The sequence below is a fragment of the Arvicanthis niloticus genome, chromosome 23 (genome assembly GCF_011762505.2).
Source record: "Arvicanthis niloticus isolate mArvNil1 chromosome 23, mArvNil1.pat.X, whole genome shotgun sequence".
Lineage (NCBI taxonomy): Eukaryota > Metazoa > Chordata > Mammalia > Rodentia > Muridae > Arvicanthis > Arvicanthis niloticus.
Genome location: NC_133430.1, coordinates 29,299,263 through 29,317,337, shown reverse-complemented (window position 1 = coordinate 29,317,337; position 18,075 = coordinate 29,299,263). Strand labels below are relative to the sequence as shown.

The following is an 18,075-nucleotide window of genomic DNA, read 5'->3' as shown; positions in this document are numbered from 1 at the left end:
AAGTATATCAGGATGCATGCTTACCCTGGATTGGACAAAGGTGAGAAGTACATACATAGCCTTGTGGGGTTTGCCTTTATAAGCACTGGACTAACATAATTCTCTAGGAATCCTAGGGGTGGACCTGGCCACTGTCCATTGCCCTGGCCAATACTTACTAAAGCTTGCTTCAAATTTGACTCAAAAATTGTGGTAGTGGTTTTATTCTCACCCAGTGGGATTAACAAGGGAAAACTCACTGAAAGGTATCCACATAGGTCAAGGCTCCTCAAAGTCAAAAGGCAAAGGCTAGCTTAGTACTCATCCACATACCATGGATGGATTTCTTATTCTACACATCAACTGGGTTCCATTTCTAGAACACTTACTCTTTGTGTTCTAGTCGTATGATGTCTCCATGTCTGACGAACTCCACTGGGAATGAAGGGTCTAGGGGATCTGCCAAAAAGAAACCAGTGTGGGTACCAAGTGCGTCACTCACATTGTAGGCTAGTGAAAACTGAGCCCTGTTGGATAAGTGCTGTCAGTACTAACTGTGCTGTAGGACTAAAGGGTGAGGTTCTCCAGTCACCTCAGAGGATTAGAGTGTCCCAGAAGTAATGCTTAAAAGACACTTGCAGGAGTAGGGAAATCTGTCACAGGCAGGATAAAGGAACACATGTGAAAGAATCATACTTGCTTCAACAATGGCAAGTGACTTGTACAGCAAAGTGTCTGTGTATAAAAGATGAGGAAACAAATGAGCCTGTGAGCATGCGGGCAGACTGGCCACCATGCCAGGCCAGCAGTGGGATATTTGCCTGACAGACACTGATGCCTCTACTGGAACTTCAGGAGGGAGGCTAATTAAGGAAAATGCCCTTCATGGGTAATAAATACAGTCTCCACAAAATTAAATCTATGCAATCGCCCAGCTCCTCCCAAAATCAAATTTTATTTTGCTGATAGACTTCCTAAGCATGAAATGAAGAACATTAACAATGTAATGCTGAGCCGGGCAGCGGTGGCGCACGCCTTTAATCCCAGCACTTGGGAGGCAGAGGCAGGTGAATTTCTGAGTTCGAGGCCAGCCTGGTCTACAGAGTTCCAGCATAGCCAGGACTACACAGAGAAACCCTGTCTTGAAAAACAAAAAATGAAACAATGAAATGCTGAAGGAAATGACTCCTTTCTGGGCATCTACAAATCAAAACTGGTCATGATCTAGAAAGGCAGCTGCATAGAAAAGTAGCTGGCAGCCATCACAGCTAAGCAGAAGGCATCCTTGTAAAATTTTGTCACCAACAGTGAGATGCCAAGACTATAAACAAATCAAGGTCAGAAAAGCTAAATTTGTTAACGCAAATGTCTGGCTCAGTTGAGATTCACCTGCACAGATACCCGTTGCTATGCTGCCTTGTAAACAGGGAAGGAAGTTTTACTTGTGGATTGGAGTGAGGGGCCTTTACATGTTGTGTAAAATATTTAATCCATGCCACTGCCGGCACGGCGCTGGCGGACAGGCTGGCCTGTTCTCAGCCCAGCACTTTATTCATTAGGGGAAGGTTCTATCACATTTACATCCAACAAGAACACTAAGATTTCAGACAACAAAATTCCCAGGAAACCTTAGCTGCTTAGATGAAATGCAACCATCTTAGCTTAGAAGCTACAATGGAGAGACCAGGCAAGCTCAAATGACTTAAAAGTAACAGCTGGCCTCCCTCAAACTTCATCATGACAGACTACTTAGTTTGGCCAGTTCTATCAAAAGCACAATCAATAGTAGCATCACAGACTCACTCAAGGGGCCAGTTTGCGTTACTGAGCATGCAAATAAAGCAGCAGGAGAGATGGTTGGTTATATGTGTGGTTTAGCCTGAAGCAACAATATGAAGAGATGGCAAGGAAAAATAAAGGATGTGTAGATGAACAGCTGTAACCACTCTTCCAGATGTAGAGCCACTGGCTAGTGCCAGCTTAGGCAGGTGGTATGTTTTGAGCAGTCACAAGGAATGCCTGGAGTTCAGGATACTGCCAGTGAGGATGGGCTCAGGTGATAATTGCCCTCTGCTTATAGCTACAGCACAAAGCACTACAAGTCAACTAGCACAGGTAGCTAGTTGCCTTCCAAGGAAAGAAGGACCCTATTGCTTAATCCTAAAACCAAAGAGCCCAGCTAGTGTGTGTGTGTGTGTGTGTGTGTATGTGAGAGAGAGAGACAGAGACAGAGACAGAGAGACAGAGAGACAGAGACAGAGACAGAGAGAGACAGAGAGAGACAGAGAGAGCGCGCACAAGGTTGGCAGACACTTGGATTATCAACTAACTGAGCCAGGACAGGGACCAGGAAGAACAATACTCTATCAGATCAGGACTACAGCTGGAGTCTCCAGTTTGGTAATGAAAGCAACTCCCAGGTACCCTCAGTTAGGGCTACCTAGCAGCCTCTGGGATAGGCTTACATAACCTCTTCCTGGCTGAAATCTGAGTCCTGACCCTGCTCTGTTTGACTTATCCTCTACACTTTCAACTGTGCTTGGAGCACAAGAGAGCTCAGTGATGTTCTAAAGGATGCCAAAGGTCAGTTAATATGTCAAAGGTGTCCAGGAACCCAGCATCGCCAGAAAGGTGAGGGACTCAGTGCATAACAGCACAGGATCTCAGTCTCCGCCACATTACCTGTGTTGGTATTATATTTCTTGATAATCCACAGGTTGTTGTAGTCCTTATGCAAATAAGTGGTAACCTAAGTGGAGGGCAGAAGGAAGGGAAGAGGTATCATGATCAGCACAGCTGGACACGCACACGCCCCAGCAAACTAGCAACACTTGAACATCTTTCAGGATCCCCAACTACTAACCCAGGAAGCCACATTTCCCAGTAAGACTCAGAAGTGGGCACTCTTGAATAAGATTTTCTCCATTTTTTCAGAATTTTGCGGCCCTACCCTTTAAGAACTTTTAAATTTCTTTTTCTTTCTTTTGGTATATTGTCAATAAAGTTTCAGCTGTCTTGAGGGAATCATTATACCACGTGTTAGTCTCCAGCATAGAAGCAGTAGATTTAACCTATTTAAAAAGTAATTAAGATAATGCCTCAGGGCTGGAGAGTTGGCTCAGAGGTTAAGAGCACTCTTCTGGAGGACCCAGGTTCAATTCCCAACACCCACATGTCAGCTCACACCTGCTTGTAACTCCATTTCCAGAGGATCCAACACAGACAGACATATGTGTAGGCAAAACTCCAATGCACATAAAATAAGAATAAATCATAAAAAAAAAAAGTGCCATGTGCTAGGGAGACAGCTCACTTGATAAGTTCTTGCTGCACAGACATGAGAATCTGAGTTTGATACCCAACATGCATGTCAAAGCAAAACAAAACACTGGTGTTCTCAGAATCCTATTATTGAGACAAGACAATACCTAGGCTTTGCTGGCCAGGCAGTTTAACTAACCCAGTGGGCTCCAGGTTCAGTGAGAGACACTTTCTCAAAAACTAAGGGGGAAGTGATTGTGGAAAGCACCTGACACTGACATGAAGCCTCCACATGCACATACACATGTATACCCACGTCTCAGGCCCATGTGTACTTACAAAAAAAAAAAAAAAAAAAAAAAAAGCTACTATTTTTCTTAATATTTGGGTAACCAACACTAATACTACTAATACTCCATAAATATCTTATGCTAAAGTTTTAGCCCATAGCTTAACTGATTTATAAAACTGTGTGTACACTCATGAATATCTATAATGTAGTGATTGGTCTAACAGCAAAAACTTAGACATAAAATAAACATCTATTAAGAGGACTAGTTAACATGATGCTGTATACATGGAATAGAATATTATACACTGGTAAAAATATTTTGGAGCATTTTTTTAAAGCAGCAAGCAAAAAGGCTCATGAATGCTCACGTTCAAAGCGGCTACCACTCATCAGCAGGCACTATTCTGAGCACCAGACGGTCCTACCCTGCTCAGTCATTACCACAGCTCTGTGCTACAGGTGCTGTTATTCCCCATGATAGTACAAAGAAACAGGTAAGGTCATTTGTTCAAGATGACACAGCTTATACAGTTTGGGGAGTCAGGATTCCAAGCAGGGCAGCTAACTCCAGTGCTCCCAAGAGAGACAAAAATGTACAATTATGCCTGTAATTGTAAACAGGCATGTAAACAGATATAGAAACAACAGAAATACAGGCATTTTTTTTCCTGAGTTTTTCTTCTAACTTCAATTGGACACAACATGACTAATTTACTTAAAAAAAAAAAAGTTGGGAACTAGCACATATGGAAAATCACTCTGCATGGAATATGGTTATATTTGAGTTATCTGAGTGGAATTTTGAAAAAAAATGATTAAGGATACACAAAAGCTAAAACATTTTGGCTCACACAAAACAAAGCAAGATCCAGTTTATCTACTGGGACTTGTTCACAGATGTCAGGGTCCTGTGGGTCCCATGCACATACAGAGGGAATGGTTTCTGTTCTTATAAAAGCCATTATCAAAATTCTCCCAGGAAAAATATTGTTTCTTTATCATAAGTATAGCCCCCTCCCCATTCCCACAGAAATGTTTGTTTCCAAGGGTGGAATTTTTATACAAGTCTCCTAGGAACTCAGATACCTAATTATAGTAGAATGTTCCAAAATGCCTGAAAAAAATGCAGATCTTCTGGGATTATAAGTAGCTTTTGTTTCTTTTTTAAGATACTTTTCTAAACGTTTTGACTTTATTTTATAGACATTAACTGTCTTAAAACATTTAGAACTGAGGCCTAGGCCTGCAGTGGAATGACTTCCTCTTCTCATCATTCTCCAGGCCAGGAGCTGTGAGAGGCACACCAGAGTTCCAGGATGAGGCACAAGGATGGGAGAAGCAAACCCTCACAACCCCTTAAGAAGGGTTCCCCAGAGGCAGGCAGAAATGGCAAGAAAGCCTCTGGTAAAGGGGGGAAGGGCACCAATCTGGGGGTGGGAGGAATCATGAGATAGACAGGAACCCCCGAGCTAAAACCTAAAGAAGCTGAGGTTAACCAAAGAAAGGAAGGGAAGGGGCAAGGAAAATACTTTAGTCAATAGAAAATGGGTGAATTAAGGATGACAGGCAAGAAAGTGAATGACAGGTTCAGTCACAGAGGACAGTTCAGTGTGGCTGCAACCATACTTGACATGGTTACTCACCTGCTGCTGGCGAGCACCAATGCCCTCAGGGTAGAGGTGCCTATGAGAATGCAGGTAGCCAATGGCCATCCGGAGATTCTTCACAGTGATTACAGAGCCATATGCCAGGTCTGAGGGAAAAGAGACATCAGACAGATACCAGGCTGACCCTGCCTGGGAGATGGGGGAAGAGGGCTGGGGGAGGGGGCTGCTCCTAATCCTCGTAGAGACATCATGGGGCCCAGGCCAGCCTCAGTTGAAGTCCTAGTAGCCTTCTCACTCCAATGGCAGCAACCCAAGAGTAAGCTGATATTCACTTTGTGCCTAATGCCCCCCTGCACGAGTACTTTGCTTCAGACTCCACACTCCCTTGCATACTGCTCTTCCACAGCTCTCTCCTCATTCCTCTTTCTCTTGCATGTTGCTCTTTCCAGCCTCTGTATAGTCACTACCACAGCATCAACTGCCTTCCGTCTGAAACATCTCCTAAGCTCCCCTGAACAAATTTCAGTCCAAAGCTCCCTCTCTAAGGACTAAGGCCGTATGCTGCCCCTCCAAAGCAGTTCCTAGTTTCCATTCCTTTCACAGTCTCTGGAGCCCACTGTGTTCCTGGCACTAGATTCAGAAGAGTAAAAGGTCACTCTGCACTCAGGGCCTCGGTGCCATCTCTTTTCCTCCCTTGCTTGGTCCTTCTTGGTACGCTCTTGGCTGTCCCCGATCCTTAGGTACAGCCCTAAAATGACTTCCAGTGGATGTACCTACCATCCTAGAGATCCTATACTTTCTTCCAGCCATACCAACTCCATAATTCACAGCATTCCTAGCTGCCTGCATGTTCAGAAACTTCCATGTTGTCTCCAATACCTTAAGATCTCAAGCCCTCATCATCTGGGTTCCAACTCTCTAACTTAAGATTCCAGACTCAGCATATAATCTGAGCCTTGGGTATTACCCTGCCCTTGGCTTTAATCATGCCATCCCTTCTACCTAATACAACCTCTTGCTCCTCAATACCCACTGACCTCTACTTATCCCTGCAGGTCTAACATCAAGGCAAACCTTTATATGCATGTATACAGATACGGGTATATGGAATCCTCTTGAGCTGCCTTCTAGCACTGACTAATCATGGGCTTTAATCCCAAGTACTGTATTCCACTCCTCACAGTTTCTTTCTTTGAGACAATCTATGAAGCCCTTGCTGTCCTGGACTCACTCTGTAGATCAGGCTGGCCTCAAACTCAGAGCTCTGCCTGCCTCTGCTGGGATTAAAGGTATGTGCCACTACACCTGGCTCTATATGTCCCTTTTATGTACTTAACATATGAATGGATGTCCTTCACACCATACTATCCCTGGAAGGTGAACACCTAATTAGTCCCTGGGACTATATACATAATTGTGTGTGTGTGTGTGTGTGTGTGTGTGTGTGTATGTATGTATGTATGTACGCACAGGACTATTAGAACACTGGTGGTAGCCTACAACTAGCCCTAAAAGGCCTTGCTCTGTGACCATATTCTCTCAGAATGGCCTTACAGAGCTGGCTTTGAGAGTTACAAAGAAGTTCTTTTGTATACTATAGTAACCGACTCTTGAGTATTTGTCCTTTAATGTTGGGTTTTCTCTCTCCCAGTCTACTATATATAGGCAAACAAAACAAACAAATAAACAAACACCCATAAAACAAAACCCAAGTTTCAGACTCGGCTTTCCGGTTCAACTCCCAGGAAAACCCTGTGCCAGCACACTCACGTTCAGGGATAGAAGCGTTGTGAAGACTGTTCCCTGAAAGCCGGGCTTGAAAGGCAGAGCTGAAGAAGCCATCACCAGGACCACTGTGCAGAAAGGAGAAGCACAAGAGAGGCAACAAAGTCAAAGCTGCCATGTCCAGCCGGGTGGGAACACACACCCTTGATCCCATCACTCAGGAGGCAAAGGCAGGAGGATCTCTGTGAGTTCAAGGCCAGCCTGCTCTATAGTCCCAAGTCAGCCAAGGCTACACAGAGAAACCCTGTCTTGAAAAACAAGGCAAACAAACAAACAAAGCTGCCATTTCTCAACAGCCCTTAGTTACTTTAAAAGGAGATTTGAAAACGTGAAGGGCAGGGTGATCTCATGAAGCAAACAAGGATGATGAAGTTGGAGAAACTACAGTCTAAATTCATCTTACCAGCTGGGCGACGTGGGCAACGCTCCTAGCCTTACTTAGCCTTAGGTCTTTTTTTTTTTTTTTTTTAAGATTTACTTATTTTATGTATGAGTACACTGTTGCTATCTTCAGACACACCAGAAGAGGGCATCAGATCCCATTACAGATGGTTGTGAGCCACCATGTGGTTTCTGGGAATTGAACTCAGAACCTCTGGAAGAGCAGTCAATCCTCTTAACTGCTGAGCCATCTCTCCAGCCCCCTAGTTCTTCATTTATAAATAGATTTTTTTTTTTTTTTTTTTTTTTTTTTTTGGTTTTTTGAGACAGGGTGTTTCTCTGTGTAGCCCTGGCTGTCCTGGAACTCACTCTGTAGACCAGGCTGACCTTGAACTCAGAAATCCGCCTGCCTCTGCCTCCCAAGTGCTGGGATTAAAGGCGTGTGCCACCACCGCCCAGCTAAATAGATTTTTTAAAAGCCAAAAGAACTCATTAATAATGATAGCCAATTGAGACTGTGCATAACGCTAAACCCAATTCTTGGCAATTAGTAGCTACTTATTGAATGAGATGTTGCTGTTGATGTCCTGGTTATCAGCACCTCTAGTCCCACTGCAACCCTGGTATCCATCCTTGCTAAAGTGAAAGGCTTCTGGTTAGAGATCAGGAACATTTAGGCTATTAGGGAATACTCTTCCTCTTGTAACTTTGGCTTTGGGTGCTGGGTTTTCTGAACCTTAGGGTATACAGAAGAGAAAGCATGGAGCCGGGTGGTGGTGGTGGGGTGTCAGGAAAAAGTTCCCACCTTCATCCTAACCTCAGGCCTGGGAAATCACACAGTCTGTACATGGGCTTAGGTGTCAGAGAAAGATCAGAGCAAAAGGGGAAAGGTTCTGGCTGTACCTTTTATTCAGCACCATGACATGAACAGCAAAAGTGGTCACATAGAGCACCAAAGGCAGCACTATGAGGCACAGGATGCGAGCAGTCAGGTGCTTCCCCACAGTCACCTGCAACAGAACCATTACAGGAGTGTGCACACGAATCTTCTTTATACTCATCATGAGTCACATTGGAAAAAGTAGTAAGTGGAAACCCTAGGCCTTTCTTTCTATACTACCTGCCCACATGCACATGCATGCACACACACATGCATACACACACACATATGCATATACACACTTCAAGGAGTGTGTATATGGGCCAGCTCTCTGCTGTCCTTCCAGGCACTGAACCCATAACCACTGACAAGGTAAGGCTATTGTTCACCAGTGGCTTCCAGCTCATTGAATTTCCTAAAGTTTGCCAAGGCTCTCTGTACTAACTATGCCAACCCCATCACATGGCCAACTGTTGCTGGCCTTAACCTCACAGGGCTCCCTGGAGCACCAAGCTTGGGCCAGTACCTCCTCTATGTGGTCAAAGTAGGACTGTAATAGGCTCTCTCCTATTCTCCCCTCCCCTCCTACAAACCCCTTCATGGGTTCCAGAGGACAGAGATCATATTGTAGTCAACCATACATTCCCAACATTCTGCAGTTAGTAAATGGTCTCTACATATTTTCTGAATGAATAAACATTGTGACATGCTGGGAATTTGGAAGTTGAGCCCTGGAGCTTGCCTAACCCACACTTGAGTCATGGATTTCCCTCTTACTACCCGTAATACCTGTAGGACCTTGGTTAAGTTCTCTCTCGGGGTTTCAAATTCCTCATTTGTCAAATCAGTGAATGGTAATGAACACCCACCACATAGGCTTTTAATGATGAGATAAAAAGGCAAATCATTTTGTACAGTGTCTGACAGTAAATCAACCCTTGATTACTAATGTAATTAAAAAAAAAAAAAAAACCTAACAATGTTTAACTGGCTTCCAAACACAGAAACTCTGGGTCAGATAAAGAAATTGTGAATTCAGAAGTTCAGAGTCATCCCAGTCATTTGCCCTCAGTGGCCCCAGCCCGAGTCCAGCTCAACGGCTTCTTCTGGCTGATGGGTACTTAAAAGAATGAAGGGCCGGGCGGTGGTGGCGCACGCCTTTGATCCCAGCACTTGGGAGGCAGAGGCAGGCGGATTTCTGAGTTCGAGGCCAGCCTGGTCTACAGAGTGAGTTCCAGAACAGCCAAGGGCTGTTTCTACACAGAGAAACCCTGTCTCGAAAAACCAAAAAAAAAAAAAAAAAAAAAAAAAAAAGAATGAAGGGAGGTGGTGGGGAAGCAACAACAAAAGAGAACTGCAGGTTGATGCTCCATTACTCCCTTATACCACTCCAGTCCCCGTCCCTGATGTCCTGCTGTCTACAGAGGGAAGCTGTCTTCCCATGTCCAGTCTGCCCATGGCCCACGACACAGCACAGGGCACAGCCACTCCCTCCACCTAAGACAGAAGCAGAGAAAGGCCAGTGGGGAGCAGCACTGTGGAGCAAAGACATCTCCATGAGTGCCTGAGTTCTTACCAGTGAAAGACTGAGGTCTCCAAACAGCTGCCAGAGGTCTGAAATGGTGTTCAACCCCACTTGCACGATGATAAAGAGCCCAACAAACTTGACTCCTAAAGCACCAGCGAGACTAATGCCAGTCAGGCTGAGCCAGAACCACCAGGGGGCAGAGAAAGGCCTGGAAACCAATAAGGCAGAGTTTAGTTTGGCAGCTAGAATCAAACTGGAAATCAAGAGCACCGCCTAGACGGGGCTATGCTGTACCCTAAGCCTGGAGGGTTCTTCTCCCCAGGGACTGTGGTAGAAAGGCTTCAAGAAGGTTGTGCACCATGAAGGCCCTCAAACTACAGGCAAGTCAGTGTGAGAGAAAGGAGCATGTTGTCCTGCAGAGGAGGCTCCATGATGCTCCTGGCTAAGCACAGGACCTCCTACATAGAGACTTATTCTTTACTAGCAACAAGCCAGGGAGACATAAGAGGAAAACCCAGGAAAGTTCTCTGGACTCAAGTCAGACTTATCCTTTGTGTCACCTCTGCTGCCGAGGAGTATTTGTGGAATGTTCATTTCATATCAGGCACCACTCCATGTACTATACCCTGTTCTCATCACACCCCCAAGCCAGAGCTCATTGTCCTCTTTTTACACATAAGGAAATGGAGGCACAGAGAGTCTAAGCAATGTAGCTTGCCTGAGATGGCACATGGCTGAAGCCAGGCAATCAGCTGCAATGTTGTTCCTTATCAGCTTGCTGCACTGACAGCACCCAGTACACCACAGCCAACTTCCTGATGATCTGCCACTTCCCTTGCCAGAATGAATACTCCTTAAAGCCAACATCTCAGTTCCTCTGCCCTTCTCCCCTGGCATGCTACCTGGTGTATAGTATGTATTCATAAAGTAGGACATGGGTCTGGAGATATAGCTCAGTGGTGGGAGCTTGCTAAACATATGAGGCCCTGGGCTCAGTCCTTGATACAGTTTTTAAAAAGTAGATGGAAATGGAGTGCAAGAAGTGTAAGATACCACAAAACCACAGTAGGCTGGTAGTCAGTGGCTGGGTAAAAACACATGACTTCCTGGGACAGTCTAGGATATACCAGCTCTTTTGAACTTTGAACACAGTATTTTGAAAACATGGAATGACCTACTCTACTCCCTCAAAGGCAGGAGAAGGATCCAGAAAAACAGAAGAATTCTGGAAGTAGACCAAAATCCAGATCAGTTTTAAAACTGACCAGGGCCCGGGAGGATCCTCTTGGCTGGTGTGGGAAATTCATCATTGTGTCAGCACTGGATGCAAGCCTTGAGGCAGGGAGACAAATAAGTCTGAGGCAGTATCTACACTGGATGGAGAATGTGAAGGATGTGACGCCCCGAGCTCCGTGGAACAGCGCTGGTGCTGAGGGGCAGCTGACAAGGCGCTGTGAGGAGCAGCATCAGGACTCCTCCTGACACCCATGAGCTCCTACTCTTTGTATACGGACTTGAACATTAAAACTCCTCTTGACAACTGACATTTCTCAGTCTTGTGAAAACCAAAACTAAAAGCATCCATTAGAGAAAACATTTTAAAATTTATTTTTCATTACCTAAAAAAAAGTCCTGTAAGTGCCCACTTAGCCCTGCCACAGTCAAACTTCTGGGGCCGCCACGGCTTCTGATCCCCATCCCTCCCCCAACCGAGATGGAGTTTCTGACCTGCTGGCGAAGGAGTTGTACTTGACCATGCTCAGCATGGCAGCCATGATGAAGAACATCAGGATGGGGTCAAGGAGGATGTACTGGGACAGAGTGAGGCATCCTGTGTCTGAAAAACAGGAGCTTGTTGGTCAAAATGCAGAGTGATGAAAGAGATCTCTGAAAATCAAAAACACTCTCAACAGCAGGAAACAATCCAGCAGTCTTGAGCAGGCAGTCACTGATCAACACCAGACTAACAGCAAGGGAAGGACGCCACCTGGGGTACAACATCATTACCCTGTATATTATCATTAGCTCAACGATAAGAAGTGTACCTATGCTACCTGTAGGCCCTCAATTCCAAAGAAGCCCTGTCATTCACTCAGAGCAGCCCTGAGGCCACTTCCTCATGTCTACCATCAAAAGGACCCACAAGCTGATACAGCTGCAGACTACAAATGTATAGGAAAGTCTTATCTCATAAGATACCTTGATTGGGAGTTGGTGCCTACATAGGTACCAGACCGATTTTTTTAAAAAGCTTAAGTTGTCATATTCCTACTTAAACCCTCCACTGTCTTCTCAACTCACTCAGACTAAAAATTTCTCAGGACAGCTGCCGAATCCTCAAAGGCCTCCATGTTTATCCAAATCCAACTCCAACCTTCTTCCCTCACTGTGCCCTCGCTGTGCCAGCCTCCTGCTGTCCCTCAAGTCTATTAAACACCATTCCAGGATTACTACATAGGCTGTTCTCCCTGCCTGCATATTCTTCCCTCAGAACTCTGCTAGGCTCTACCTTCCCATGGAGTTCTTCTACCTAAAATACTACTGATCCCCACTAATCTCCTCTGCTTTATGTCTAACCCGGCACGAACTGCTTAAGATGCTCCATCACAAGGCCAGTGAGACAGGCCACCATACCTGATGACCTGAGTGTGATTCCCAGGACCCACATAGTGAAAGGAAAAAATCAGTTCCCATAAGTTGTCCTGATTCCCACAGGAGTGCCATGGCAAGCGTGCATGTGTCTCTGCCATTATACACAAGTGAACAATTTAAATGTTGAGTGTCATGCTTTACTACAGACTTAATAATGTACTGGCTTATTGGCCTGCCCTTCTATAGGTATATTCCAGAAAATAGCATATCACCAGGGTATTTTCTGGGGCCTCGAAAGGTGGCCTAGTACAGGGTAGGTGCCTAGGAAACAGGTATCAGATGGAAATGAAGAAATGAATGATTATGAATAACTAAAGAGAAAAAAATAGATACAAGGAGAAAGCCACTCATTCACAATAGGAAACCCTATAAGCTTGCCGTATATCTATCAACATTCGGCAGCTTATCTGTCTGACAAGTCCTGAAAATACCCACCTAAATTGGTCTGGACTTCTTTACATGTAAAGTATCACAAGATCATGAATGCACGCTCATAAATCCAGCTAGCAACAGAACTAACTTCTACAGTTAGCCTTTGTTTATTCATGTGAGGATCTGGAGAAAATACTTAAGTTCTATTGCTATTTCCTGCTTCACAGCTACTTCTGGGCATCTGCTTTTTCATCAGTTGTAATAAATTTAGGAAATGCAAACTAGGTCGGGCGGTGGTAGTGCACACCTTTAATCCCAGCACTTGGGAGGCAGAGGCAGGCGGATTTCTGAGTTCGAGGCCAGCCTGGTCTACAAAGTGAGTTCCAGGACAGCCAGGGCTACACAGAGAAACCCTGTCTCGGAAAAACCAAAAAAAAAAAAAAAAAAAAAAAAAAAAAAAAAAAAAAAAAAAAAAAAAAAAAAGGAAATGCAAACTAACTGCACATTAACCTAAGAGAAGCAAAATTAACCCTTTAATTACAAAAATATAAGTAAGTTAAAGAGAACTTATGTTTAGGATTACTGATGCCCCACAGAAAGAAGATAAAAGGGAGTGGGGAGATGACTCACTGGAAAACACTTGTCTTGCAAACATGGAGACTGGATGTCAGCTCCCTAGAACCCACATAAAAGCTGGGCAGGCATGGCAACCACATGTAATCTCAGCACACAGGAGGTAGGGACAGGAGCTACTCAGGGAAAGCTGGTTAACAAGACACACTAGACTTGGTGAGCTCTGGTTCTGCTTCAATAAATAAAGTAGAGACCAACTGTCAACTTCATTCTACACAAACACACACACACACACACACACAAACACACACACACGCTCACACTACCTAAGTGTTACTAGTTGTAATATATTTTACCCAATCCTAAAGTAAATTGGGAACTGGATGCACAGATGTGACATATTGACTGCATTGATTTCCAACCACTCACACGGTGTGACAGTCCATTTCCCAAAACACATGGCATAAGACAACTTACCAAAGGTGAGAAGGGCGGCGGTGAGCAGTGCTGCTGGGAAGGACTTGGATAGATCCAGTACAGTGAGGTAGGCAAAGGGGATCAGCCAGGAACCCAGGAAAGCACAGAACTATAGGAGGAAGGGAAGCTGTCAAATAACGAGCTCACCTGGTCTATTAATGTCTAAGATAGAGGACCCAGTCAAAAGCATAGTCTAGGTGATCTGAAATCACCATGGAGTATGCAAGGGTAGTGTCATAGTACAGGATTACATGACAGTGAGTATGCCCCTCAGAACTGGCATGAAATCAATGGCATTTAAAGGAAGAAGCAGGCTGCCCGTCACTGCCAGCTATCTCCTATCTCACCCCTCATCAATGCAATGGCAAACGCTGGAGCTCCTGCGTCACAGGCTCAGGCTAAGGAGTGGATGAGTTCAAGGCTACTGACGCAGGGATTCCTGACCAACACTAGTGTCCAGCATAAAGTCATGGGTATAAGTTAAGGCAGACCTCTTTGAGGCATCTTAATATTTTTGAGATTTCTGTTATTCTTGTAATATTTCCCCTGGTTCTTTGCTTTGAGGATACCAAAAACCATTTTTAATCTATGGGTGCATTTTTCCATATAATTGTTGTTTATTGAAAGAAACTACTCCTTAGCCCACATATTCATGTTTTATAGTGTTGGGAACAAGCAAAAGAAACATATTCTAAGTACTACCATTTCATTTTCAGATACCATTTAATCCTAGGGAGAAACGAAATTCAAGGTCTCAGGCCCTAGGAGAGCTGGGGACTTCCCTATAGCTGAACAACTTCTGTTGTAAACACTTGTCTGAGCCCAGACATCTTAGGGACAACTTGTAAGGAGACAGTTGTGTGGTCCAGCCATCTCAAGGACAACTTCTCCATCTTGCTGGTAGAGCCAAACAAGTTCATGTTCCCAGGCCTAGGAAGGAACACCTATCCCACTTCTCCAAATGTTTTCTTAACTCTCTGTTAAATGGTAAAAAATACAGAAGTTACTGTTATCTAAACTAAGGTTCGTAAGTTATAAAGATATTTAACCAGTTGCCTGTTACGCCCTAATTAACTACATGCAGCCGACCTGCTCCTTTGTCCCCTATCACTCTGAGCTCCAGACCTAAAGTCTAGGAGCATAATTTAAGGACCTTGAAGCCAGGTGTCCTGGATACAGCCCAGTCTCCAGCAGGCACTCCCTTGCTTAACCCATGTCAAAATACAATTGGATATCACTGCAGCTCCCCCCAGCTCCCCCTCCCCCGAGTTCCCCCTCTCACTATGTGTTCTCATCCTTTAAAAGTGTTGTACAATCTCCATTCAGGGATGCAGTTCAGATCCTGAACTAGCCACCTCCCTGAGTGCTGAGAAAACAAAGCTTTTAATTATTTGGAGCTTCCGTATCCGAAGTAAGTTTTCTTGGCTTCCACCCTGAACCCAACAATAGTTCAGGAACACAGGTCAACAATGAACTTCTATAGAGTGCAATCCAAAGAATTCTTTGCATTCTGAAATCACTTCACACTCTGAAAGACACCAGCCTTCCTCATCTCTTCAAAATCTTTCATGGAATCATAGTTTCTATAGAAATCTATATATGCCCTCTTTCTCAGTTCAGCCATGCCACACTTAAAGGAAGTGACAACTCCCAGGGCCACAACGAATATGCCAACACTATGAACCTACAGATGCTTGGCCAGAATACCACGCATCTGAAGTTTTAGCAAATCACTGGAACTCATGGCAGTGAATGTCCTCCACGCCAACATCCTTCCTGTTCCCCCAGGATGCATTTGGATTTGGGAAAGATGACTGCTTGACACTTAAAGAGTTGGAGGATTTGGGGGTTTGAATTTTTTTTTAAATCACCTTAGTCTGCCCGTCAGTAGTAAACAGTCAAGCTCAGGGTAAGGAGAAATTCTTCCCTTTGGACCATCATTTTTGTAAACAGGAAGTTAATGTATCCTAGAGTGAAGAGAATGGATCCAGCTATTTGTCCTTTGCAACTTACACAAGTCCACGGTGAGCATGATATATACTCTGTGGTGTTCAAGGGTCATTAGGAAGAAAGAATGTCTTGATAAATCTGGGTGTGGTGGCACAGGCCTTCCCAGTACTCGAGAGACAGAGGCAGGCAGACCTCTGTGAGTTTCAGGACAGCTAGAATTACATAGTGAGACCCTTTCTCAAAAAAAAAAAAAAAAAAAAAAAAAAAAAAAATCACTTGAGAGTATGGACTGAGGGGCAGGATGGATTGTACAGAGCATCCCATGGTTAGCACAGAGACTAATCTGACTTGTGAAAGCAAAGTGGTCTGACACCCTAGGCTGGAGGCCAGCTTTCACAGGTCTCATTAGGCTGTTCCCAGGAACTGAGTGCTTAGGTTCTGCCATGTTCCATTAAGCTGATGCTGGGAATCAGGGCGCAGAGGGAATGGAATAGGCATGCAGCCTCCCTGAGAGTGAAATTCTAAGGACCCTACTTCCTTCATAAAGGAAGAAATAAGAACCTGGAGAGAGTGTGGGGATGCCATAATCTGAAGGAAAAGCTGGCTGGCAGAGGTGTGCAACCCAAGCAAGAGACAACAGGCTGCAGTGCGCATGGCCCCATGCTATCTGTGGCCTCCCTTTCTTTCCTTCCTTTCCAACTCTCTTCCAGATTTCTATTGAAGAGCATGGGTTCAATCATTTGTCTGTCCTCACTCCCCTGAAGTCCCTTCATCTACACTGTGAGTGGGTATGGCCCCAGGGATTAGTCAGTCTGTGTAAAGCAGGAAGCCTTACTCCTCTCATTCCCATGTAGCTGTGGTGCTCGTATCTGTCCCCAGGCTTCTGAAACAGAAAGGTACCATCATATCCACTTAGGTAGCCAGCAAGACCGATCAGCATCTGAGGAGAGAGGAAGGAACGAAAATGAAGTGTTTAGATCAAAAGACTCCTCTGTCCCTGTGCTCTGCAGCTGTATGCAGAGACTTCGGTTTCCCTTGACAACTGGCCACATAAGTACCAATGCAGCGTGTTGTCCTGCAGCTGCCGCCCAGGAAAGGATCTTTTGTCTAAAGAGCTTGAAACAAACCCTCTCTTGTGCCACAGCTAAATTCTTGGGACTAGCGCAGACTGAACATTTAGGGAGGAAAACACTCTATAATTTGAAGGGGCAGGTCAATGAGGGGCTCTCACACTCTCCCTCCCTCCCATCTGTCTGTCTGTCTTTTGTTATGAAATGGAACATGACAGCTTTCTCAGGAAAGGGCCTCGGCAGATTGACTCCTGGAAACTGGCTTTCTACTAAAAGGAAATGAGGCTCCTAATCACAGAGAAGGGGGAAAGTGGCCAAAGAGCTACACATGAGGAATAAGGGACTGAAATCAGAAAGAGGATGCAGAAACAGGCATCTCTCCAGAGAAGGGGGGAGGGGGGGAGGAGGGAAGGGAGAGGAAAAAAGAGGAGAGGAGAGGAGGGGAGGGACCAAGGGTTCACTTCCACAGCATAGCATTTCAAAAGTAACTGTTTTACCCAGCTGCTCTGAGCTTCACAGGTCCAGACACAACTGCTTGTTTCTGTGTTAATATGCAGACAGGAAGAAGCATGGTTTTCCTGCCCTTCCCTAGGTTTAGAACCTACACTTCCTCCCTCCCTGTAGCAATGTTGTCCCCCCAGTCATCCATCCCCCTAGCATTTACCCCAAGACTTGAAGATCTTAAGATCTGAGTCTTTAGTTAGGAAGAAAGGCTTTTGTGAATCCATTTGTCTTCTCAAGAGAAGTTGTTAAAATAGTAAAATAAATTATTTGGTAGAATTTCTAACTATAAAATGTTAGAGGAACAGGTCAGTATGTATATTGGGTTTTAAGAGAGGGAAAAAATTTAATTTTTATAGTTTAAGTTTCTGTGGGGCATATTTCCTTTATGTAGTATATTATACTTCTATTTTCTTTTATAAAATTGAGAAAAAGTTGCCTAACAAATGATCTTAAAAGTGGTTTTAAATATATCTACAAGATTGTATAATCATCGATACTATGTCATTCTAGAACATTGCATCATCCTGAGAAGAAAACTCCTAGTATCAGAACATCATTCTTCTATACAGATGAATAACATACTGCTGTAAGGATAGACCACATCTGTATATCCATCCAACAGTTGATGGATGTTCTTCTCCATTCGTGAGCCCAGAGAACCCCTAAGAACACCAAAGATTGTCTATCCAAGTAGAAATCTGAGGAAACTCTGAAGTCTGAAAAGTAAATCCAAATATAACACTTGGCTCCAGTTCTTAGAAGTC

The 18,075-nt window shown here is 44.4% G+C and overlaps 1 protein-coding gene and 1 pseudogene across 1 annotated transcript in view; both read right to left on the bottom strand.

Moving 5' to 3' along the window:
- Pomt2 (protein O-mannosyltransferase 2) overlaps window positions 1-18,075 on the bottom strand; it is a 41,593-nt gene that overhangs the window by 15,963 nt on the left and 7,555 nt on the right. Inside the window, exons 3-11 of the mRNA XM_076921563.1 lie at window positions 16,573-16,677; window positions 13,788-13,896; window positions 11,442-11,550; window positions 9,762-9,921; window positions 8,209-8,315; window positions 6,910-6,992; window positions 5,176-5,285; window positions 2,662-2,728; window positions 369-438 (exon numbers count right to left, since the gene is read on the bottom strand). Coding sequence (XP_076777678.1) covers window positions 369-438; window positions 2,662-2,728; window positions 5,176-5,285; window positions 6,910-6,992; window positions 8,209-8,315; window positions 9,762-9,921; window positions 11,442-11,550; window positions 13,788-13,896; window positions 16,573-16,677 — 920 coding nt within the window. The remainder of the gene's footprint in view (window positions 1-368; window positions 439-2,661; window positions 2,729-5,175; window positions 5,286-6,909; window positions 6,993-8,208; window positions 8,316-9,761; window positions 9,922-11,441; window positions 11,551-13,787; window positions 13,897-16,572; window positions 16,678-18,075) is intronic.
- Window positions 15,097-15,780, bottom strand: LOC143436927 (cytochrome c oxidase subunit 6C-2 pseudogene; annotated as a pseudogene).